Below are 26,670 nucleotides of genomic sequence, written 5' to 3' on the forward strand. Positions count from 1 at the left end.
ATCGGAACGTAAATACATATTCTGTAATATCATATGCGATTCACCATATGTGTCTGGTTTAAAAGTGGGGGGTCTGAAATACATTTTTACATGGATAATATGGCTAAAACTATCATGATATTTTTGTTCAATGTAGCCCCAAAAAACACAGCATCAATATCATCATCTCTCTGCTTATAATGCTTTTTGCCTCCATATTTTCTTCCTATAATAATCCGATATTACTGTAATAGTGTCAGCAAGTGACATTTCCATGTTACCTCCTCAATGCATTTCATCCTCAATGGCATTTAAGAATGCTTTTTCTATCAAAATGTTTTGAATCTATAACATAGAACTCTATCAACATAAAGAAAGTGATTACCGGGTTCCGGAAACATTCCACATTCTCTCATCCACATCAATGGACAGGAAGGCTAAGCTGGAGATCCATTCATTGACTCCCTTTCTAAGTACTCACACTGAAAGGTTAATTCTAGTAGCATCGTGTTATTTAACCAAATACAAAACCTGGGATTCTGAACTCAAACAAAGCTCTGTCTGTCAGTTGACTGAGTGCATTCAGGCTCTGAACATAACAACATGTAGATAAAGGCATGGAAACACATCATGTGACAGTGGAGGGGACAGGACAGAACAGAATGATGCATCAGCATCTACAGAACAGAGTTTCTGGAACCAACATACATAATACTGTATACGGACCCATGAAACAGTGGCACTTTTTGGGGACTCACTTTCACCACTCCCTGTGGGGGAAAAAATAAAAAAAATAAAAAAATTGTGCCATCATGCCCATGATCCATTAATATCTTTTCTTATTACAAAGAGCGTTCTTTTGGCAGGCTTTGTTTTTCCTTCATAAACCCAAACATAATTCAGTATTTACATACTGCGACCATTGTCTAGCTAGTATTGTGATACTATTCCATCCTCCAGCTTTATAAACGGGCCAGATGCTGTGCCAGATGCAGTAACAACTGGAGGTGTGCACTGAGTGCAGTGAAGGTTACTCTATGGCCTAATAAAGGGTAAGGGTATTCTCCTGGTACTCAGATCATACTGTAATGGTCACATGGGCTCTCCTGACCTGTTTATATGACAGCACCTTGATCCTGTACCCAAGTGTTGGTGCTTGGTACTCTATTTTCTCTGTGCATGAACAAATATGTCAAATTGACACCTTATACCCACCCTAACCCTATAATTATTGAAGAGGTGCATGTCCTAATAGCACACTGTACTTGATGCCTATGCATGTGACCATAGTATCTATTAAATCCCTCTAACCTAAGTGTTGGTCCAGTCTAGTACTCACCAATGGCAGGCCGTTGATACTGGAGAGCCCCTCCTGGTCCATGAGGTTGCGTGAGATGGTGATGGAGGGCAGCTCCAGGCTCTGAGGGGGGAACTGGGGGGTGAAGGGTCCCCTGTGCTGGAGCGGGTGCCCCGGGAAAGGGGAGTCCACATCCGATAGGCCCAGGCCAGACTCTGTCTCTGGAGGAGGGGTGATGGGAGGGATCTCAAACTCCTCGTCTCCCAGGCTGGGGGTGTGGAATGTCTAGAGAGCAGATAGAGAGAGGGAAGAACACGGTCATATCATTGGATTCATGTTTGCGAATAAATACAGATCATGTGTACTGTAAAGGAAACTAGTAGTGAAAGTTGGCTGAGCGAGAAAAAGGAAGGAAAAGCACACACCCACATCAATGGATTAATTTATGATCAGTGTATGTGTACTGTCGTTACAGGCCTAGATACTTTATAGTGACATTTAGCTAAAACTGCAGATGTAGGATCTTAATTTGAGCCAGTTTGCTAAAGCAGGAAAATAATCCTGCAGCAACAGGACATGTGAATTATTATGTGGATTAACATTAATGGAAAAAATAGACAAATATGCACATCCAATTTATCAGGTGCAGGCCAGAAGAACGTATCAAAGAAAAAAGAAATGTCCACAACTCTGGTATGATCCCAATGATCATGTTACAGATGTAGGATCTTAATTTGATCACCCTGTTGCCAGGAGAACTTTCCTGCAACGCAGGAAATGTTAAATGTGTAGTGTATTTGAGGTTTAAAAAGGATTCCGAAGTTTGTAATTTCCACTTTAAAATTTCAGAGTAGATTTTTCCTTATGAAAAATGTGTCAACCCCTACAAAAATGTCCATTAATTATAATCAGAGAAAAAAAGGAATATCCGCAACTCTGCTATGCTCCCATGGGGATTTAATCAGATGCACAAAACAGGCAACGTTTCGATCCGAGTTGGAATCATTCTTATCTCTCAAACCTGCATGAAGCCTTCCTTTCAGGGATTTATTGTTTAAAGGAGGAGAAGTTCGGTGGAGTGGTACTAACACTTGTCTATAACCATACAGAGATGTAACATTTCTTAAAACCCATTAAAGTCCACTCTGAGCAAAGTAAGGAGGGAAGAGGGGAAAAAAAGCAACTGCAAAAAAAGTTAAGAAATCATGAGAGGAGAGGATACATGATAAAAGCCCTTTAATCTCAGGGATGGAAGATGTTGGGTCTGAAGTGCAGAGAAAATACACGTCACAGAGACATGGGTTTAAAGAAAATGTTCTGAGAAATATTACGCTTGGCCAGAAGGGTTTCTCATTGTTCCCCTTGGTTGAACCCTTAAATCTGCTCATCAAACAGTCTAATCCCTCTGCCTGCAGAATTAAAGCTTTTGGTCACACTTAATTAGCTTATTTGGATTCTTGGAGATGGTACCAACTGCTCTGTTCACCTACTGCTGGTCTTATCTTCATTGGCACATTCCTTAACCCACTCTGTAAAAGGCCAACGTATTCACATAGCGACCCACAATGACCACATCTGTATTACATGCATATAGGACGCGCCACATTTGGATACAGCCACTACTAGCATGGCAGTCAAGATACTCTTTCCTCAATATCAAAGGTCTGAAGTCGAGTTGAAAAAAGTATTTCTGTTAGCTTTAGGTCAGTGTGTTGATATCAGTGTTAATACACTTTTTACCAGGACAAGCATAGAAGGGAGGCAGAACAGAAGTCCATCAGCCTCTCTCTCTCTCTCTATTTATCTCTCTCTTTCGATCTCTCTCTTACAGGCAATGAAAAAACCTAAGGCAGTGGCAGCAGACTGAATATGCCAGCTTAGTCCTTGATTAGAGAGTAGTAATGTTTCTGTTGCTTACTTTGGCACACAGTCACTTGAAACAAATTCATTGCCTACTCAGGGCAGCCGTCTTGACAAGCACTGATGAATTCCAAAGGCAGAGACAGCTAATAGAGTTGTATTTTCCTGTTCCTCTATTTTCAGACCACTTTTAAACTTTCTGATGCTTGTTTCACAGCTGTTCAATCAGTCCTCCTTTCTGAAGGAGCCGCTGCATGGGGTGGCAGGTAACCTAGTGGTTAGAGCGTCAGACTAGTAACCAAAAGGTTGCAAGATCAAATCCCTGAGCTGACAAGATAAAAATCTGTTGTTCTGCTCCTGAACAAGGCAGTTAACCTTAACCCACTGTTCCTAGGCCATCATTGAAAATAAGAATTTGTTCTTAACTGACTTGCCTAGTTAAATAAAGGTAAAACATTAAAAAAAAATGTTCATCATATCTCTGGACTCTGGCTTAAGGCTTCCTCATGCTTCGGTTCGGTGGGCGCCTAGCAGAACTCGACTATGTGAACCAAACTAGTGTGCTTGCATACCGTCGACCTTTGCTTGAAGAATTTGAAAAAAATGCCAATAGTACTACTTAGTCCATCTTGAGATGCCGTAGCCAGTATAGAATTCCTCCAAATAATCTCCTTTTTACGCTACTGCTACTCTCTGTTCATCATATATGCATAGTCACTTTAACCATATCTACATGTACATACTACCTCAATAAGCCTGTCTAACCGGTGTCTGTATCTAGCCTCGCTACTTTTATAGCCTCGCTACTGTCTTTTTTACTGTAGTTTTTATTTCACCTAATACCTTTTTTGCACTATTGGTTAGAGCCTCTAAGTAAGCGTTTCACTGTAAGGTCTACACCTGTTGTTTTCGGTGCACGTGACAAATACATTTTGATTTGATTTCAGATTAATCGAAGATAACAAAAATAAATCTGTCATTAATTTTTATGTTTTTACCAAGGAGATCTTAGTCGCGCAACTTTACACCTAAAAAATGTGCATGAAAACGGGTCATCTATCGTTGAATGACAACAAACACTTCATTGAACAATCCCTACTGTTGACCAATTACAGACGAAGGGGGATAGATTTGGCTTGCCTCAATAAAAAATGAAAAGCTGAAAAAACCCTAGCCGAAGGCCAAAACAAACCAAATTTTCACAAAATGTCATCATAATATATGTATGAACCGTTTCAGTTGGGAAGCATGCGGACGGTTTTATACTGTCTTAGGAAAAAGGGTTCCAAAAGGGTTATTTGGCTTTCCCCATAGGAGAACCCTTTTTGGTTCCACATAGAACCATTTTGGGTTCCTTGTAGAACCCTCTGTGGAAAAGGTCCTACATAGAACCCAAAAGGCTTTTACCTGGAACAAAAATGGGTTCTCCTATGGGGACAGGCAAAGAACCGTTTAAGGTTCTAGATACAGTTGAAGTTGGAAGTTTACATACACTTAGGTTGGAGTCATTAAAACTTGTTTTTCAACCACTCCCCAAATTTCTTGTTAACAAACTATAGTTTTGGCAAGTCGGTTAGGAAAATGATGTCATGGCTTTAGAAGCTTCTGATAGGCTAATTGACATCATTTGAGTCAATTGGAGATGTAGCTGTGGATGTATTTCAAGGCCTACCTTCAAACTCAGTCCCTCTGTGCTTGACATCATGGGAAAATCAAAATAAATAAGCCAAGACCTCAGAAAAACAATTGTAGACCTCCTCAAGTCTGGTTCATCCTTGGGAGCAATTTCCAAACCCCTGAAGGTACCACGTTCATCTGTACAAACAATAGTATGCAAGTATAAACACCATGGGACCACGCAGCCATCATACTGCTCGGGAAGGAGACATCTCCTAGAGATGAACGCACTTTGGTGCGAAAAGTGCAAATCAATCCTAGAACAACAGCAAAAGACCTTGTGAAGATGCTGGAGGAAACAGGTACTAAAGTATCTACATCCACAGTAAAACGAGTCCTATATTGACATAACGTGAAAGGCCACTCAGCAAGGAAGAAGCCACTGCTCCAAAACCGCAATAAAAAAGCCAGACTGCGGTTTGAAACTGCACATGGGGACAAAGATCGTACTTTTTTGAGAAATGTCCTCTGGCCTGATGAAACAAAAATAGAACTGTTTGGCCATAATGACCATCGTTATGTTTGGAGGAAAAAGGGGGAGGCTTGCAAGCCGAAGAACACCATCCCAACCGTGAAGCACGGGGGTGGCAGCATCATGTTGGGGGGATGCTTTGCTGCAGGAGGGACTGGTGCACTTCACAAAATAGATGGCATCATGAGAAGGACAATTATGTGGATATGTTGAAGCAACATCTCAAGACATCAGTCAGGAAGTTAAAGCTTGGTCACAAATGGGTCTTCCAAATGGACAATGACACCAAGCATACTTCCAAAGTTGTGGCAAAATGGCTTATGGACAACAAAGTCAAGCTATTGGAGTGGCCATCACAAAGCCCTGACCTCAATCCTATAGAAAATGTGTGGGCAGAACTGAAAAAGCGTGTGCGAGCAAGGAGGCCTACAAACCTGACTCAGTTACACTAGCTCTGTCAGGAGGAAGGGGCCAAAATTCACCCAACTTATTGTGGGAAGCTTGTGGAAGGCTACCCGAAACATTTGACCCAAGTTAACCTCTACGGGCTAGGGGGCAGCATTGAGAATTTTGGAAAAAATATGTGCCCATTTTTAACTGCCTCCTACACCAACTCAGAAGCTAGAATATGCATATTATTGTTCAAGTTTGGATAGAAAACACCCTAAAGTTTCTAAAACTGTTTGAATCGTGTCTGTGAGTATAACAGAACTCCTATGGCAGGCAAAAACCTGAGAAGGTTTCATGCAGGAAGTACCCTGTCTGACAAGGTGTTGTTGTTCTTGCTTCTGTTTATTGAAGAGTCAGGATCTTAGCTGTAACGTGACAATTCCTAGGGCTCCAATAGGCTCTCAGAACCCGGGAAAAACCTGAACGATGACGAGGCAGCCTCAGGCTGAAACACATTATCTCCTTTTCCAAGTGTCCCATCAGGTGACAATAGAATTAGGCGCGTGCGCGATTCGCCCCCGTGGAGTATTTTCATTCGGCTGTTTAGCTAATTGCAGATTCCCGGTCGGAATATTATCGCTTTTCTACGAGATAAATTGCATAAAAATTGATTTTAAACAGCGGTTGACATGCTTCGAAGTACGGTAATGGAATATTTAGAACCGTGATTTACCATTGGGATAGTGTCTAGAACGCACGAACAAAACGTCGTTGATGGAACATAACGATGGATTATTTGGGACCAAACCTACATTTGTTATTGAAGTAGAAGTCCTGGGAGTGCATTCTGACGAAGAACAGGAAAGGTAAGACCATTTTTCTTATAGGAAATGTGATTTTGGTGAAGGCTGAACTGGGTGAGTGTCTAAATAGCTAGCCCGTGATGGCTGGGCTATGTACTTAGAATATTGCAAAATGTGCTTCATCCGAAAAGCTATTTTAAAATCGGACATATCGAGTGCATAGAGGAGTAATGTATCTATAATTCTTAAAATAATTGTTATGCTTTTTGTGAACGTTTATCGTGAGTAATTTAGCAAATTGTTAGTAAATTCCCCGGAAGTTTGCGGGGGGTATGCTTTTTCTGAACGTCACATGCTAATGTAAAAAGCTGTTTTTTGATATAAATATGAACTTGATTGAACAGACATGCATGTATTGTATAACACAATGTCCTAGGTGTGTCATCTGATGAAGATCTTAAAAGGTTAGTGCTGCATTTAGCTGTGGTTTGGGTTTTTGTGACATTATATGCTAGCTTGAAAAATGGGTGTCTGATTTTTTCTGGCTGGGCACTCTCCTGACATAATCTAATGTTTTGTTTTCGTTGTAAAGCCTTTTTGAAATCGGACAGTGTGGTTAGATTAACGAGAGTCTTGTCTTTAAATAGCTGTAAAATAGTCATATGTTTGAGAAATTTAAGTAATAGTATTTCAAACGTTTTAAAAATCGCGCCACTGGATTCAACTGGCTGTTACGTAGGTGGGACGAATTCGTCCCGCCGGTCCCATAGAGGTTAATCAATTTAAAGGCAATGCTACCAAATACTCATTGAGTGTATGTAAACTTCTGACCCAGTGGGAATGTGATGAAAGAAATAAAAGCTGAAATAAATCATTCTCTCTACTATTATTCTGACATTTCACATTCTTAAAATAAAGTGGTGATCCTAACTGACCTAAGGCAGGGTATTTTTACTAGGATTACATTTTTACTAGAAATTGTGAAAAACTGAGATTAAATGTATTTGGCTAAGGTGTATGTAAACTTCCGACTTCAACTGTATATATTTTTTCTAAGAGTGTAGAGGAGAGCAGGATAAATTACAGAAGGCTTTAAACAACCATGCACTGTGCTCTACTCTACTACTGCCATCTTATTTAATGTTAACGCCACCGAAAAAGCACTGGAACATTTTTTACATTTATTTAATAATATATCCTGTTGGGGCTAGGGGGCAGTATTTTCACGGCCGGATGAAAAACGTACCCAATTTAAACAGGTTACTACTCTGGCCCAGAAAATAGAATATGCATATAATTAGTAGATTTGGATAGAAAGCACTCTGAAGTTTCTAAAACTGTTTGAATGGTGTCTGTGAGTATAACAGAACTCATATGGCAGGCAAAAAACCTGAGAAAAATTTCATCAGGAAGTGGGAGAAATTAGAAATGCAGTTTTTGTTTTGAATCCCTTGAAAAACTACAGTGACATAGGATTTACGTTGCACCTCCTAACTCTTCCATTGGCTGTCAACAATCTTTAGGAACTGGGTTCAACCGTCAGCTGTTACCGGGCAGATAATTATGGCTCAGTCAATCATTGGCCAGTCTGAGGAGAGGTGTCTTATGATGCGCGTGCACGTGACTTTGTCATTTTTTTATTTTTCTTCTGGGATGAATACCTATTGCCCGGTTGTAAAATTATCGCAATTTTATGTTAACCTCTTACATCTAGAAGTTCCGCTAGCGGAACACCTGCTCCAATATCCAATGATAGGCGTGGCGCGAATTACAAATTCCTCAAAAATCCAAAAACGTCAATTTTTCAAACATATGGCTATTTTACACCATTTTAAAGACAAGACTCTCCTTTATCTAACCACACTGTCCAATTTCAAAAAGGCTTTACAGCTAAAACAAAACATTAGATTATGTCAGCAGAGTACCCAGCCAGAAATAATCAGACACCCATTTTTCAAGCTAGCATATAATGTCACAAAAACCAAAACCACAGCTAAATGCAGCACTAACCTTTGATGATCTTCATCAGATGACACTCCTAGGACATTATGTTATACAATACATGCATGTTTTGTTCAATCAAGTTCATATTTATATCAAAAACCAGCTTTTTACATTAGCATGTGACGTTCAGAACTAGCATTCCCACCGAACACTTCCGGTGAATTTACTAAATTACTCACGATAAACGTTCACAAAAAACATAACAATTATTTAAAGAATTATAGATACAGAACTCCTTTATGCAATCGCGGTGTCCGATTTTAAAATAGCTTTTCGGTGAAAGCACATTTTGCAATATTCTGAGTAGATAGCCCGGCCATCATGGCTAGCTATTTTGACACCCACCAAGTTTGGTACTAACCAAATTCAGATTTACTATAAGAAAAACTGGATTACCTTTGCTGTTCTTCATCAGAATGCACTCCCAGGACTTCTACTTCAGTAACAAATGTTGGTTTGGTTCCAAATAATCCATAGTTATATCCAAATAGCAACGTTTTGTTCGTGCGTTCAAGACACTATCCGAAGGGTAAAGAAGGGTGACGCGCCCGACGCGTTTCGTGACAAAAAAATTCTAAATATTCCATTACCGTACTTCGAAGCATGTCAACCGCTGTTTAAAATCAATTTTCATGCGATTTTTCTCGTAAAAAAGCGATAATATTCCAACCGGGAAACCCTGTTTTCGTTCAAAGACGAAAAAATAAAAACATGGTGTCGGCTCATGCACGCGCCCCCAGTCTCATTGTTCTCAGATCGACCACTATCCAAATGCGCTACTGTTTTTCAGCCATGGCCTGCAAAGTCACCATTCAACGTTCTGGCGCCTTTTGAGAGCCTATGGGAGCGTTAGAAAATGTCACGTTATGCCAGAGATCCCCTGTTTTGGATAGAGATGATCAAGAAGGCCAAGAAATAGTCAGAGAGGGCGCTTCCTGTTTGGAATCTTCTCAGGTTTTGGCCTGCCAAATGAGTTCTGTTATACTCACAGACACCATTCAAACAGTTTTAGAAACTTTGGAGTGTTTTCTATCCAAAGCTAATAATTATATGCATATTCTAGTTTCTGGGCAGGAGTAATAATCAGATTAAATCGGGTACGTTTTTTATCCGGCCGTGAAAATACTGCCCCCTATCCATAACAAGTTAAAAAATGCCCTAAAGGATTGATTGTAAACATCGTTTGACGTGTTTCTACAAACGGTAATGGAACTTTGAACATTTCGTCTATGGATTTGCGTCCACGCCACATGGCATTGTAAAGTGTTCTGGATGGGTCAACAAAACGGACGTATTTGGACATAAATTATGGACTTTGCAGAACAAATGAACATTTCTTGTGGAAGTGGGTGCCCATCCGAGTGCATTCCGCCGAAGATCAGCAAAGGTAAGTAAATATTTCAAACATATTGTTAGAGATTTGTCGACGCCGTGGTTGTAGGCTTACTGTATAGCTTAGCATTGAAGGCTAGGTTCTGTACTCAGAATATTGACCAATGTGCTTTTTCCGTAACGTTATTTTGAAATCTGACAAAGTGGTTTCATAAAGGAGTAGATTATCTCTAATTCTTTAAATAATTGTTAGAAATTTTATCAACGTTTATGAGTTCTTCTATAAATTAAATGTGCCTATTCACCGGTAGTTATGGGGAGAAAACATTTTCTGAACGTCACACGCCAATGTAAAAATTGGGTTTTTGGATATAAATATAAACTTGATCGAACAAAAAATGCATGTATTGTCTAACATGATGTCCTAGGAGTGTCATCTGATGAAGATTGTCAAAGGTTAGTGCTTAATTTTAGCTGTATATCTGGTTTTGTGATGGCTATCGTGCTTGGAAAATTGCTTCTTTTTTTTGCTGAGGTGATATGCTAAAATAATCTAATGTTTTGCTTTCACCGTAAAGCCTTTTTGAAATCGGACAATGTGATTGGATTAACGAGTAGAGTATCTTTAAAATGCAGTATAATACTTGAATTTTAATTTTGAGATTATTTTGTTTTGAATTTCGCACCGTGCTATCTCACTGGTTGTTGTCCAACCAATCCCGTTAGCGGGATTGTATCTCGAAGGGGTCCTCAAGAGGTTTTAACTAGGCAAGTCAGTTAAGAAACAATTATTATTTTCAATGATAACCCACTGTTCCTAGGCTAAGTTCCTTGTTCAGGGGCAGAACAGCAGATTTTTACCTTGTCAGCTCGGGGATTTGATCTTGCAACCTTGCAACCACTTGGTTACTAGTCCAATGCTCTAACCACTAGACTACCTGCCGCCTAACATGTTTTGTCTCCGTGCCTAACAATGAAAACACAAAGTGTTTAAAACATAAATAGTGTAAAAGGGAACTGTCATGACTCAATGGTGTAAAGCTACAGCCAGGGCCACATGGCAGTGATCAGGAGAGAACATCATCATCACAGGCTTCATTACCAATCTGAATCTGTCATTTAGAGAAGAATGATGTGCAGTAAAAAGGGCCTCTCTGTTTGTTTGGCTGGTTTCACAGGCCTCAGAAGGATACCTTAGGGAAGGAAAAAAGGACATCGCCATTACATTAATTTGTATTACTCTCTGACCTTTTCATACGGGTACAACTTGCCAAGATCTGTGTGGAAGAAGCTAAACCAGGACAGTGAACAGAGCTGGATAGGGATGTTGGACCGTAGGCTGATGCATTGTGGCCTGAATTATAGAGGCAAGCAGGATGAGGTTTGAGACAGCCTTCCCTTAGATGAAGGTTAGCAAAGGTGAGTTCCATTTTTATAGTAAAACAGAGCAAATGTGACTGTGACCTTGAAGATAAACAGATCTGCCCCTGGAGGGCAGGAATAGAGGAATGTTCTTTTCCTAGTTTCTGATAAATAGTGTAATGGAGGGAGGGAGGGAAGGAAGGGAGGGAGAGAGGAAGTGAGATCGCTATCAAAGACTCTGGTTGTGTTCCTCATCTCCCGTCCATAATGATGATCCAAATTAACATCTGCACGAGTTGGGAGCTGAAAATTGAGACATGAAGTTAGCTAAGGCTCGTCTGGGGTACAGAGGGAGTGTGTCAGCTGTCAGTGCAGGGCAGGCCTCTCTTACTCAGGGGAGAGGTGCCAGACTAGGAGTGCTTGTCTGCCTGCCTGCCTGCCTGGCTGGATGGGTGGCTGGTGGAGCCCAGATAGTAACACACTGTTACAGCGTTGCAGCATTACTGCCTGGTGTCACTTCACATAAAGCCTGGCTAATTCTGCACCAGGAGCAGCTTAGAAGGGCTCTGATCTCAGATTAAGAGATGCACAATCCACTTCCTTCACATCAGCAGCCTGGTTATCCATTTAAATTGTTATGAAAGCTCAGCACAGCCAAGTGCCAAGCAAACCAGATGCTGGCTTCATGTTTGTGTGTGTGTCCATGTCGGTCACTGTGTGTGTGTGTGTGTGTGTGTGTGTGTGTGTGTGTGTGTGTGTGTGTGTGTGTGTGTGTGTGTGTGTGTGTGTGTTATGTGTGCCTGCATGTGTGACGGGTCGTTCCATGGGCAGGCGGAGGGTCCGATTGCATAGGGGGCAGAGCAGGGCTTGTAAGAGGGAGCTGAGGCCAGACCAGATCAATCCAGCATGTCTGGGCAGATGTATAGGGAATCTCCCAAGCAGCCACAGAGCCCCAGTGCTGTATGATATTGTGTGTTGTTAATACACAGGAAGCATTACGTGCATGGTGAAAAGGCCATTAGATTTATGACAAACACATTGGCTCACTGCAAAAGTGTTGACTATTGGAGCTAACAGGCAAGGATTATGGAAATGTTCAGGAAAAGCATGAGATGCTTCTGATCTGATGTGTTTATGTGAACCATCAAGGTCTCCACTATCTCATATTCCTTCTATCTAGAACATGTATGGTGTTCTCACTCCCAATATCGAAGACAGCAGCAAGAAAAAGCTTTTGAGGCAATATCTCCAGCCTTTCAATAAACTTCTGTAATCCAATTCACTGATGCAATAACCAAGACTTGTTAAAGGCAGAGCCATGCAATTACTGAATATAATAGGCCCTGGGATCAATAGAGCCAGGATTGAGACTCCAGTTTCCAATATCTAGCGAGGCAGCGGAGCATAAAGCTACTCAAATGATAACATCACGGTGGGCCCGCAATCAACATTTCAAATTTGTAACCATCTCAAATCCATTTCTACATAGATCATTACTCCTGTCTAATTTGATTGGAAGGGAGAAGTGATACCCACCGTTGAGTGGAATTGAATCCCGGTGTACAGTATCATACTCTCTAAGGAGAGCAGTCATTCCTCCCTGTTAGGATGGGTGTTTTAACAGGAGCACACCAAGGTCATCTTATCTCATTCTGTAAGTGCAGAAGGTAATAACACACCAGCCATCTACATATCCAATGTTATTTTATCTTTTGCATATGATGTTTTGGTTGATTTTGATACACCAGCCATCTATATATTCAATGTTATTTTATCTGTTGCATATGACGTTTTGGTTGATTTTGATACACTAGTCATCTAAGTATCTAATATTGTTTTATCTATTTGAATAAGCATGTTGGCTTATTTAAAGATGTTCTCTGAGTTTGAGTATACCAGTGAGTAAATAGCCAGTAGTGTTTCTGTAGAGATGACCCAGTGTTCCGTATTATACAAGAGTTGCAAGAGAACAGGATGTTACTTTTTTTTTTACAATTACCGTTAGCCTCAATTGTCTATGCAGAACGCAGTTGTATATATTTAGCTGCTGTCAAAGTCACTCATTCATCATGGAGCCAGATCCATTTTGGCTGGTGCTGGTACAGAAGCCTTCCCTTCCAGTGCACCCAGAGCCAAGGCCTGTCACATTAACTTGATTAATACGGTGTTACAGTAGAGAGAAATCTCATTTTAGTGTGAAATTACACAACTCAGAGTGGAAAGTCACTTACATTTTTCCTCAGTTCAGGTTACAAGAAACAATACTTCACACACTCCAATCCTTTTTTCATTAGAAAACATAAATAATCTGTGCTCTGCCTGTGGTTACACTCAGAATTGTTTTAATCTTTCTCTCTTTACATGCACATACGCACGCACACACACACAAAAAGTGGGCTGAAGTACAATGCCATCTGTGCCGTAACACTGGAAACAGTTGTTCCTTTTGATAAAATGCAAATGAGCTGCTTGGCTATTCTATTAACTCTCCTTCCCTCCCCCTACCACCCGCCCACCAGCCCCCACCCAGCCAGTCCAGCCACACTGGGCTTTCACAGCTTGGGCTGAATGCTCTCTAAACAGCTTGTGATGGCGTGGCCTCGACTCGCCTCACCACAGAGGGCCTCAGCCATAGAAGTAGAGTTACTAGATTGGGTTAAAAAAAGCCCCTTTGACCATGGCACATTGAGTTGCATGAGGATGCCGGTTCTAGTAATTATATTTCTTTGGCCTCAGCAGCCCCTGGACATGGAGGATGGATGCACCTAGTTTGAGAAAATGTGTTGGCAAATGGAACATCTCCCTATAAGACTCTATTAAGGCTTTGTAGTTGGGTCAGTCTGTGCAGTCCCTGCTGTACTGTAACTGCTTGACTGAGTAGCATCACCATTGAGGTAATGAGTTAAGAAACTATAGCTTTCTCAACCATGGAGAGAGATGTGATGTGTAACATTACAAAGGAATCTGTTTTCTTCTTCTCTATGGCAATACTGTGGTTGCTTGGTACATGGTTGAGAGCAGGCTAGATCAGTCTCTCTTTAGACAGCACCATGGTACACTAAACAGTATGAGATTGCCCTGTTTTGAACTACTGTGAATGGATGATGGGTATTTTTGGTGCACTTATCCCTAATGACAGGGCAGAAGAAAGGGTGGAGGTCAACTACACTGGTATATTTAGCACACTGTTGAATCCTCAGTCACCAACGCACAGAGGGACATGAAATGTGAGTTCGGCAGCTTAGCAGAAGTAGTCCCAAACCTACTCTATGTGTCCTTACCGTAACATACACAGATCATTCAGACACTTCTAAAGTCATGCCACATGACATTCAAGGCATTGGAACTGCCAGGCAAGACAGAGAGTGGTCTTGTTAGTGATGGCACGTGTTTCTCCTCAGGCTCCTTGATCATGTCTTGGAACACAAGGGAAAACAGGTGTTTACATCCCTAACTTTCTGACACCTCACCTTGGCTCACCTAGAGACATCACAAGGCTTTCAGAAGAGAGGGCCCTATACTGAATTTGACTAATCTTACTAATTATCTACGCAGGGTCTTGCTTCAGTATGAAGCAATTTAACAGCAATACAGCAAAGCCTTACTCGAGCTTGTATGCCAGTCCACTGCTGGAAAAAATAGTAGTTATCTTTGACATCTTCATCTGATTCATTGACTTCCCTACATCTCCATTATTGGCCTTGACATGATCAGAACGTGGAGAAGGGATCAGAACGTGGAGAAGGGATCAGAATGTGGAGAAGGGATCAGAATGTGGAGAAGGGATCTGAACGTGGAGAAGGGATCTGAACGTGGATCAGAACGTGGAGAAGGGATCAGAACGTGGAGAAGAGATCAGAACGTGGAGAAGGGATCAGAACGTGGAGAAGGGATCAGAACGTGGAGAAGGGATCAGAATGTGGAGAAGGGATCAGAATGTGGAGAAGGGATCAGAATGTGGAGAAGGGATCAGAATGTGCAGAAGGGATCAGAATGTGGAGAAGGGATCAGAATGTGGAGAAGGGATCAGAACGTGGAGAAGGGATCAGAACGTGGAGAAGGGATCAGAACGTGGAGAAGGGATCAGAACGTGGAGAAGGGATCAGAACGTGGAGAAGGGATCAGAACGTGGAGAAGGGATCAGAACGTGGAGAAGGGATCAGAACGTGGAGAAGGGATCAGAACGTGGAGAAGGGATCAGAACGTGGAGAAGGGATCAGAATGTGGAGAAGGGATCAGAACGTGGAGAAGGGATCAGAACGTGGAGAAGAGATCAGAACGTGGAGAAGAGATCAGAACGTGGAGAAGGGATAGTTGAGGAAAGTGGAGAAGGGATACTTACATCACCACCACCAGCGACATCTGCCATGTTCATGTAGTTGTTGTTGTTGGCAAACTGCAAGAGAAGAGAACAGATCATCATTATACCTCTGGCCTCGTACCAAGATTATGTCAAATCAGTGTCACATAGATATTTCCTTTCACAGATCCATTCAATTAGTGTCACTTGCGTTTACGTTTTTCACGTTTACGTGTTGAGTTTAGTCCTAGTTGTTTCTGCTTGGGTGAGTAATTTCTGCCACATTGCTCTATTGTCACGTAGAAGCAGTGAAAATCTGGGCCGGCTATTCATGCCTTATGGGATGGTAATTAAGCATGGGTTTGCATCACAAAGCAAAGTATCAAGATGTTCTGGCAGGTTATTAACTTCAAGTAACCCAAGGGAGGAGGATGCTGCCAAGGAACAAGATGGTGGGAGAGTACCAATAGGACATGGAGCAGTTGTGTTTTTTTGGATTGAGGAAAGGCAAGCATGAATGGAGGGGATAAGTGTAGCTAGATGAGCTATTAAAAAATGTGTCGTTTAGTTTAGTTAAGAAATAGCAACAGTGCCGTGTTTTGCGTTCATGACGAGCCCCCTAAACCCACACACACAGCCCTCTTAGCAAAATGGCAGCCACTTCCTTTCTTCTGAGACACAAGCATGCTGACAGGTAGGAACAATGGGAGACAGAATGAAGAATTATGCACTAGCAGCTGGGCCCTAGAGCACAATGCACCTCTCTGTGACCAAGCTACAGCAGCAGCACCAACCCCACAAACCCCAGCCTACGTACACCGGGCAGGGAGGAAGAGGGGAAGAGGTTTGTGTCTTCATGAGTCCTCCCTCTGAGACACTTTCCCCATTTGCACAAAGCACTGGAATAATCTCATTTTGTGTATTTATTTCAAAGTCATTCTAGTGAAACATTATGAATGTGGAACAACTCAAATATAGAGGGAGAGAAAAAATGGTTTCTTATCTTTAGCGGAAGCCAAACAATAGTGGAAACAAATTAAGATCAGAGCGAGATGAGAAGTGCATTAATTTATTTTCCACTCCTTTGTTTTTTTCTCCCCTTGTTTTCTTGTGAGTGGTTAGTATGCGAATGTAATTACCAAAAGAACTGCGGCTAATCAACTGTGAATGGTATCCATTAATTAGCCTATGCCTTGGAGAGAGAGCGTGTAGAATCAGCAGCAATGTTAACAGCGTAATGCACCAATGAGAAGGGAAGCCACAAGCCCCACTAGCAGTTGGCAAAGCAGGTGGTTTGATACATTCAACACAACCCGTTTGTAGACCTCTTTACCTGGAGCTGTCCCACTGAACTGCATCTGAGCTGAGCACTCAAACACACACACACACGCCACAGAGAGTTGCAGATAACCTCAACTGTGAAACATCTGTCAATAAGGAGTGGTCCTCCCTTCCCCCTTCTGTACTTTCCGACCTGACATGGCCAGGGTACATCAGGCATTCTGAGGAGCACACACAGACACACACACACACACACACACACACACACACGCACGTCTGGCATTCTGAGCCGCACTCGGCTAGTAATTAACCTCAACGCAGCCTGGGCTTATCTGTGAAGTGTTACACTGTCCCCTTCTTTTAGATTACAAATTGAAGTCTCAGAGATATCCCTCTCTATTGAAACACAGACAACATTGTGTTGATGTGGGGAGAGATAGGAGGGTTTTGTGCAGTGCTACCTCTTCCTACCCCCCCTGGGTTTTTACTGGTGAGTGAAACGTTAGGGGGTGAACAAACAATAGCTCTGGAACCAAGAGAACTCTCTGAACATTCTGGAAAATGGAGAGGGAACATAAGGATCTAAGGAGGTGAATACATCATTTTGTTGTTATTGTGGGATGTCTAATGGAAAGAACTGATGCGGAGGTAGGCTATGTCTTCCCAGAGCATGCAGGCAGATTTGAGTGGGTTGGTTGTCAGTGTTTAGTTAATCATTAACGTCATCAACATCCAACTGTTTCCCAATGCAATTACTACTTGCAATATACAGATGTAGGATCTTAATTTGATCACTCTTTTGTTGCTGAATATTTTTCTGTGCCGCAGAAAAGGCAGATGAGCTTCGTGATCTACATAAATTCACTGAAAACCCTCACTAACATATTGACAGTATTCCACTTTTCATGTAGCTTCATTTTGACCAGCTAATAGCCTAACCACTTGTCAAGCAACATTATGGACTAAACATTAAAATCCTGTTGCACAGGATTATTTTGCTGCGACAATACAGGTCACATTAAGATCCTATATCTGTAAACTACCGCCTCTGTGATGTGTGCTCCCAACACATGGTGAATTTATACCTCAATAATACTGTATGTACATATCAGAAAACAAATCCATGTAAATACAAACACCATGCTCTAAGGTGAGACAATAGGAAAACAAACAACAACAATTGATGTTGGCCTGAGTTCCAGTAAATTAGCTTCAGAGAAAACACTGCAATAAGACACTGCCCCGTTTCCATGAGGTGTGTTTTATTGTGCTTCCAGTTCCAGGGCCCAGTTCTCTCCTCTGAGAACTATACTGTATCCCAAATGGCACCCTATGCCCTATGTAGTGCACTACTTTTGATCAAAACCCTATGGGCCCTGGTCAAGAGCAGTGCACTATAAAAGGAACAGGGTGCCATTTGGGACACATCCTAGTCTCTCACCAACACCATTGGAAATGGTCCCCAGCCACCAGTATCAATCTTGACCATTAAGAGCTCTACCCTACCGTGGCAGTCGCTTGGCCACATCCTCAGTGGACAGCAAGTAGCAACACGAGCGGATCTTGTTATTATTATATTGTTGCTCCCAATTAATCTTGGTGGAACGCCGGTGTTTAATGTTCATGTTTCACGGCCGGCCCTGAGTCAAATGCCAGATTAAATTAAGTGTGATTGGAAGGACTGTGCAGCTGACGGCAGAGCCTGCACTAAAATGGGTCAGAGCAGACAATGAGCGCTCTGTAATTAAAATGATGAGATGAGCAGGATGGATGAGCAAACTCTGCCTGCTACAGTCCTCGTTAGGACAAAACCAAACCATGCTATGTTACACGGGAAGCTTTTTGACAGCAGTGAAATCTGCCGTTGGTTGAACTAAGATTGTCTGGGGTATTATCACCCGAACATGACAGAGTAAATGTTACAGAAATGTTATCATGGGGTGTTCTTACAGGTACCAGGGAACTGGGGGTGAAAAATCTGTAGGAACATAAGAGCACAGCAGAAACAGGCCAGGCAAACCTGTTACTAAGCATTAGACAGCCCTGCACATCCAAGCTCCAAGCTCAGCATGTTTGGAAAAACAAGTGATGTCTCCCTTTCCCTCTCCCAATCTCTCTCTATCTCCTAAAGGCTCTATCTGGCAGAGGGGAACAAGCAGCAGTAGAGTAGAGCTTTAAAATAGCCTTGGGATAGAAGGCTTTTATTAACAGAGTGGATCCATGGCCAAACGAGCTCTGTGTAACATGAGCCTCGACAGTGTGAGAGACAGAAACGGCTAAACGACAGAGCAAACACACTGACTGACTGGCCATCTACCTAGTGTTTTCACTCCCAGCCACTTCCTCTCTATCTGCACCAGCAGCAAATTTCTTTCTTCAATAAATGTTTCAGAGAAGAGAGAATTAAAGAGCTTACATGATCTTGATCCTGCCGTGAAAAGACTGTAAAGGCTGTACTGTCTGGGAAAACACTCACAGTGAGAGACAGAAAAGCATTAAGCTTTCCTCACAGTGAATCAGATGAAGAGATGAGTTAATATTTCGCTCTGTGTTTTGAGGAGGGAAAGAATACCCAATATTTTTCCATTGGCAGTCTTCGCTCACATTATAGCGCTATGCTGAGCTTTTGTGAGAGCTGGAAGAGGAGGAGGGGAGATCTTTACATCTTCATTTGCTGAGATGCATTTGCTTTCTCCATGTACTGTAAATACCATAGTAGTTCATTGCTTTGTTTTTATTTGGCAAGGCTTTCCACCCAGTAACTTGTATTAGGATCTTTTACTTCACATTTTCCTGTATGCATATATATTTACAAACTGATATTCTCCACAAGCAGGTACATTTGATAACCCTCGTAAAGCCATTGTATGACTGATACCAGTGTCATTTCAATATCTTCTAACCATAGTTCAATAATATTTGTATGAAAATATGTCAGATTGGAAATAAACTGTTGGCAGCTATTATACCAAACACTATTATTTCAACCCCAGGGAAAACACAATATTACACCAGTATGACCCCATCTAACCCCCAGTATGAGGTAGGAACCAAATGGATCATATCAGTAAACATGGGAAGGACAAGTTAGACCCACAATTGTGCCTTTAGAGCCTCTGTTGGCCAACTGTCATATGATTTTGCTCATAAATGTGGAGATAAAATAAGATAACAGTTTGGTATTGTCAGCTTGGACAGTTGTGCTGGTTTGGTCACCATACAGTCCAGATTCACAAGAGCATGAACAGAGAGCAAAGTCATCGAAAACATAATTTTATAAGAATAAATCAAGTAATTCTTTCCGCTTAAGTCTTGGAGTGTAAAATTACATACTAAATTGAATACAAAGGGTCTAGAATCTTCCTGTTTCATCTGCACTTTAGACCATTCAATTCCAAAGTTGACTCTCATGAATAAATCAAAATTAAATTACCTCACAATAACTGATTGGCCATGTCACAAATATCCAGAGAAGAATGAGAAGAAAAAAAACAATGTCTACTCTGTGATGGACGAGACACAGAATGAGCAGAAAATAGGCTATTTAGGTTACACAATACAATCCAAAGCCATCAGTATCAGTACCTGCTTGACAGCAGGTAAGCATCTTGGCCGTGTTCCTCCTCCCTCCTCCTCACAGAAACACCAAAAACTAATTCAATCAAGAGCAGACATTTGCCAGAAACATATCAGCTGCTGACAAGCAATTTTACAGTTCACCGATGAGCTCAGTAATCACAGCATAGCCTGAGTTCTCCGGGACACAATGCTTATGCTAATGTATCTCCAGTCCAGTCATCTCTCTGTAAGAAGGATAAAATACCAGTCAACTTGCAACTACATTATGCCTCCAGTTCAGTCCAGAGTATAAACACAAGTAATTTGCTCAGTTTTTTTATTTGAATATTTCCATTAAGATGACAGCCACTGTAGCTTTGGCCCTTTCATTTAGCAGAAGGGGAGGAGACCAAGACTAGCAATACAAACGGAACACTTTCCTTTCTGCCCAACCTCCACCAGGCCAGTTGCAGCTTGGGTAAACACCAATCTCTGATTCCCTGGGTCCTCCTCACCAAATACATGCTCATTTACCACCCAATTCAGCATTAACCTGTTGAGGATCTTATCCCGATCTTATCCCGGTATTGGGATTCATTGTCATGTGACCATGGCGGGGAATTCAAAACTGCAAGAGTAATCATTTCAAAAAATCAAATAATCAACTATTTTCCTCCATTTGAAAGATATATCTCCTAAATCTAACCACGCTGTCCGATTTTCAGAGGCATTACGGAGAATGCATAAAGTTAGGTTATGTGAGGAGAGTACATTGACAATAGCTGCGTGTAATGTTTAGCCAATTCAAAGAAGGGCATCAACAGACAGAAAACTAGCTAGAATTATGCACTTACCTTTGACAATCTGCATCAGATGACACTCATAGGACATTATGTTATACAATACATGCATTTTTAGTTCCATCAAGTTCATATTTATATCCAAAAACAGCATTTACAGTCGCGGTGAAATTCAGAATTTTTTTCGGCTCGAATGCACCCAGTGAATCCAGCATTACAAATCACGGAATTACTATTCGAAAACATTGGTAAATTATAATATTGTCATTCAAAGAATAATATATTATCATCTCGTAATTGCTACCGAATGGCCAGATCTCAAAATAACTTTACTGGGAAATCACATTTTGCATAAACTGGGTACTATGCTAACAACAATAAGCTATATGCTAAGCTAAGCTAAGCTATACCGTTAGCATTAGCATCATCTAATATCGATAATAACATTCTAAATATCCCCTTACCTTTGATTATCTCCATCAGAAGGCGCTGCCAGAGATCCCAGGTCCAGAACAAATGTGGTTTCTTTTGACAAAGTTCATAATTTATGTCCAAATAGTTAGCGTTCAGTAGGCTCCCACAAAATGAGGTGGGCAGTGTAAAGTCACGTCGAAAAGCTAAAGAAAACCTAGTAAATAATCTATTTACGTTTGTTTAAACATGTCAAACGTTGTTTAGCACTAATCTTTTGTTCCATTTTTAACGTGAAACATCAGTAAACATCAGTAATATTTTCACACAACCTATCAAGTGTCTAGAATAAACGATAATGACAAAGGCACTCTTCTCAGATTCATGCGCAGGCGCAAAAAATGAAGTGATGACGTGTCAACTTGTAAGCTTTCTAATTCGGTCTGTATTCATGACAGATGCTTCCAACAACTTTCTAAAGATCGTTGACATCTAGTGGAAGCAGTAGGAGTTGCGAACTGAATCCTTTCTCACTGTGGTATCTTTAAAACAATGACACTAAATAGTACAGTCACAAAATTCTCATTTTTTTAAATCTATTTTTCACAGGTTTTTGCCTGCAATATGAGTTTTGTTATACTTACAGACACCATTCAAACTGTTTTAGAAAATTCAGAGTGTTTTCTATCCGAATGTGTTAATAATATGCATATCCTAGCTTCTGAGTTGGTGTAGGAGGCAGTTAAAAATGGGCACATATTTCTTTCAAAATTCTCAATACTGCCCCCGTGGCCCGTAGAGGTTAACAGTCTGCAGCTGGACCCTCCTGTGATTACAGGGGCTATTCACCCCCAGCATGCCTCCATACATGCAGTGCCAAGCTGACACATAAAGATATATATATATATATTCCTCACTATGTGCTTGGCAGTCAATTTGTAAAGCGACTCTAGTGCACAGCGTGTCCACACAGTCAGCTTGCAAGCTGTGTTCTGATCTGCAGGATGAATCGATCGGTAATTCAGTTTAAAGCTAAAATCATTACTCCCACAGCACAGCACAAACTGTTCCCTCCCATCAGAACTAACTGACTGTTGGTCCAGGACTACACAAGAAGTAACATTAAAGTGAATTTCTCTCTGTCTGTCTCCCATCTTTCCCTCTCTCTCTTATTCTCTCTACCTCTCTCTCTGTCCCTTACACTCTCTCTCTCTCCTGCTCTTACTTTCTCTCTCTCGCACTAGTCTTGGGCGGTATCCAGATTTTCTTACCTTCATACCGACCATGTGCCATCCCGGAATATTCAGTAATACCGGCAGTGAACAAAATCCCACTGAGCCTCTGTAATACAAAGGTTAGAAATGCTAACAAGTACATGTAACATCCCATAGAGAATGCTAACTAAATGCTAACAAGCTTATTGTGAACATTTTATACAGTCTCTGACCTAAATTATTTACAGGACAGACATCCCAGCTCATAAAGTTATACAAAAGAAATGCTACACAGTGTGTTGCACGCACAAAACAAATAATAGACAACAAGGCTCCAGCAAGGGATTCTCTGCTGTTACCAATCTTAGCTTGATTTTGGAATAAGCTAACCACTTAGCTAGATAGTTAACTAGCTACTAAATTAGCAAATCAAAAGCACAACTACAGAGCAATTAGAACATTTTAGACGGTTAACTTAATAGTTATTAGATATCTTGCTGGCAAAGATTTAGTTGTGAATTCCATGCTGTAACTAGATCACCTGGCGCATGCTGGACAACAGTGAGTGACTCACAAGGCTCCAGTCTCTCGTAGTTGTGTGCTTGTAAACAATCACCACATGACTGGGAACTATACTGAAAAATATGTGACAGGTGAAATAAAGAATGTGATTTTCTTAATCTCCTAACGTATTGCACAAATTGACTGTAGATATTTACTTAAAAAGTAGATACAAATATTAAAATGTATAAAAAAAAACTTCAAATACCTAGTTTCAATGGTATTGACGGTATTGAAAAACGATCCCATGGCTATTTCCAAATACCCCGTTATACGGTACAGTATATACGGTATACCATTCAAGCCTCTCTCTCACCCCTCACTAGATTAGAATGGAGCAGAAGAACAGGTCTGAGAGACAAAGGCTTGGTGTTATCAACAGGTCTGAGAGACAAAGGCTTGGTGTTATCAACAGGTCTGAGAGACAAAGGCTTGGTGTTATCAACAGGTCTGAGAGACAAAGGCTTGGTGTTATCAACAGGTCTGAGAGACAAAGGCTTGGTGTTATCAACAGGTCTGAGAGACAAAGGCTTGGTGTTATCAGAAGTCTGGATCTAACAGATGACAGTTTTATTCAGTTTGTGTCTGATTGTCTCTCTCTTTAACAGCCTGTCCACTCTCTCCTTCTCTGGCCCTGCATTGGATGCATCCCAAATGGAACACTATTCCATGGGTCTCTGGTCAAAAGTAGTGCACTATTTAGGAAATAGGTTGCTATTTGGGACATGCCCATTGTGTCGTCAGTCTGCCCTGTTTGCTTTAATAAATCTGGACCAGACCCGATGGAATTGTTTAACCCCATGCTGGGAAATCAACATGGCTATAAAAGACCACCTGTTCACTGTTCACTTATACTCTACCAGTGTTTGATGTCTTGCGTCCCCAATATTACTCTATTATCTATATAGCAGTACATTTGACCAGAGCCCTATGGGAGCCCTATGGGCCCTGGTCAAAAGTAGTGCACTATGTAGGGAATAGGGTCCCATTTGGGAAGCAGCCTCGGTGGAGTTGAGTGTATTAATAAAACTGAGTTTCAGGTCTCAGGTGCAGGTCCCCTCAGAGAGACTTCATGAGCATAAAGATTTTGTGTAAGCTCACGTTAATGTATATGAAAGATATACAGTCCCAAGGGTGCTCTCTCTGAAATGTGAGAGCACCTAATGTAGATGTGACTATTTGGGACGGGAGTTAACCTAAGTAGAGCCTCCCAGGTACAGTACATGGCATAACTAAGAACATTACTGCTTCCTTGTTGCTGGCTTAAGAAACATGGGCTACACTTGGAAACGAACTGAAGTGGTCAATTAAGAAAATAAAGGAAATGAGATTGAGTGATTTTATAATGTGCTTTGCTTTCAAGTTTCTTCTCAGCTTGTTTTGGTAGTGTTGAGAGAGAGAGAGACTGTAAGTAAAAGTCTGAGGTTAGTGACGCAGACATCTTTTGTCGTGTTCTCTGCAGAGCAAACATAACAAACACTGGGCCGAGGAGAGTTGTGGTTTGGTTCCGTATGACGGCCAGTGCTAAAGGCTAAATTTTTCTTGTTATTACTCCTGTGTCACATATTCACTGTTGTGCAAAAATGTTCCCTACAACTCAAACAATGCTTGATCTGTTTCAGGAATATGCAATCTGTGGATAAATAGGCTGTCAATCTTATTAACACTTTGTTCTAGCTAGCTATTTGTGTAGGTAGCTATCAAGTAAACACAAACACAGGATTGGACCAAGGCGCAGCGGGTAAAGTGCTCATCTTCTTAATTTATTAGAAATAACACTTAAACAAAAGAAACAAACGACGAAACAGTCCCATAAGGTGCACAGACTATACAGGAAATAACCACCCACAAAACACAAGTGAAACAAACCTCAACTAAATATGGCCTCCAATTAGAGACAACAACAACCAGCTCCCTCTAATTAGAGGATCTACCAAAAACCCAACATAGAAATAGAAAACTAGATTTAAACATAGAAAAAGAAAACATAGAACCTAAACCAAAAACACCAAAACACACAAAACAAACACCCCCTGCCACGCCCTGACCAAACTACAATGACAAACAACCCCTTTTACTGGTCAGGACGTGACATAGGCAGTATCAATCAACTACATTTGGAATTATGATGACACAAAGCTACTTCCATTACAGTCAAAACAAATTCACAAAGTATATCAGAAATTCACTGGATCTGTGATAGATGCACACCAAAGCCTCAACACTGTAGTCGATACTAGGGCTGTTGTGGTGACTGCCACACCAGCGGTCACAAGTCATGAAGGCAGTCAAATTCCACGTGACCATTTAGTCATGGTAATTAGGCTTCTCCAAGCTCTGATGCTGCTGATGGTCATTAGTAGCTTACCAAACTTGCTAACTGCCTCGTACTCAGCACTCTATTGTCCCTCTAATCACTCTGACATCAATGTAAATGGTTCAAAAATCTAATCAAACACTTCATGAGAGCCCATGAGCTCATGTTGTGCAACATTTCAATAGGCTATGCAATTGCGCGAGAAAATAGAGTGATGGCCTCTACTGAAAAGAGGAAGATCAGCTTTCTATAGGCTAGGCCTACTATATTCTTTTTCAACTTTCCTAATATTAAGTACATCGCTTATATTTACAGCAGGAGTATAGCCTACCTGGCTGGCATGAAAATAAACCACGGGAAAAGAGTCCTACATTTTTTCCTGCTGCCCCTGTTTCGATATAGGTGCATGATTATGGTACATTTTAAATCAAAACAAATTTCACACATATGTATTATTTAGTATATGTTGTCACGTGTGCTCCCTCTCCGGCCTCTAGGTCACCAGACTGCTCATTATGGCGCACACCTGTCACCATCGTTATGCGCACCTGCGTGTCGTCAGACTCACCTGGACTCTATCACTTCCCTGATTACCTTCCCTATATATGTCACTCCCTTTGTTTCCTTCTCCAGGCATCATTGTTTATGTTTCAGTTTCATGTCTGTGTGCTGTTAGTGTTTCTTGTTTTGTATTATGTTCTGTTAATTTTATTAAAACACTCACTCCCTGAACTTGCTTCCCGACTCTCAGCGCACATCGTTACATATGTAAAGACAAGATTAAATCAAGAATAGTCTAATGGGTGACAATATTATCCTATCACTTGTGAATTATATATTATCACTTGTGAATGATGCCCAGCATAAGAAACAATGCCTTTTTTTGCGACTATTTCGAATCATAGTCGCACAACTCATGTAGCCTAGCCCATAGGCCTATATGATTTAATAAGGTTTGTATCACAACTAAAGTGTCCAAATAACTTCTTAAAATGAAGCACATGATTCTGCTTTACAAGGGGTGTAGAGCCTAACTGGCATACATAAGCAGC

General features: G+C 41.1%; 1 protein-coding gene across 1 annotated transcript in view; it reads right to left on the bottom strand.

Moving 5' to 3' along the window:
• LOC115203295 (TOX high mobility group box family member 3) overlaps positions 1–26,670 on the bottom strand; it is a 64,764-nt gene that overhangs the window by 10,171 nt on the left and 27,923 nt on the right. Inside the window, exons 2-3 of the mRNA XM_029767857.1 lie at positions 15,519–15,572; positions 1,319–1,561 (exon numbers count right to left, since the gene is read on the bottom strand). Coding sequence (XP_029623717.1) covers positions 1,319–1,561; positions 15,519–15,572 — 297 coding nt within the window. The remainder of the gene's footprint in view (positions 1–1,318; positions 1,562–15,518; positions 15,573–26,670) is intronic.

Source organism: Salmo trutta, chromosome 12 (genome assembly GCF_901001165.1).
Source record: "Salmo trutta chromosome 12, fSalTru1.1, whole genome shotgun sequence".
NCBI classification, from domain to species: Eukaryota; Metazoa; Chordata; class Actinopteri; order Salmoniformes; family Salmonidae; genus Salmo; species Salmo trutta.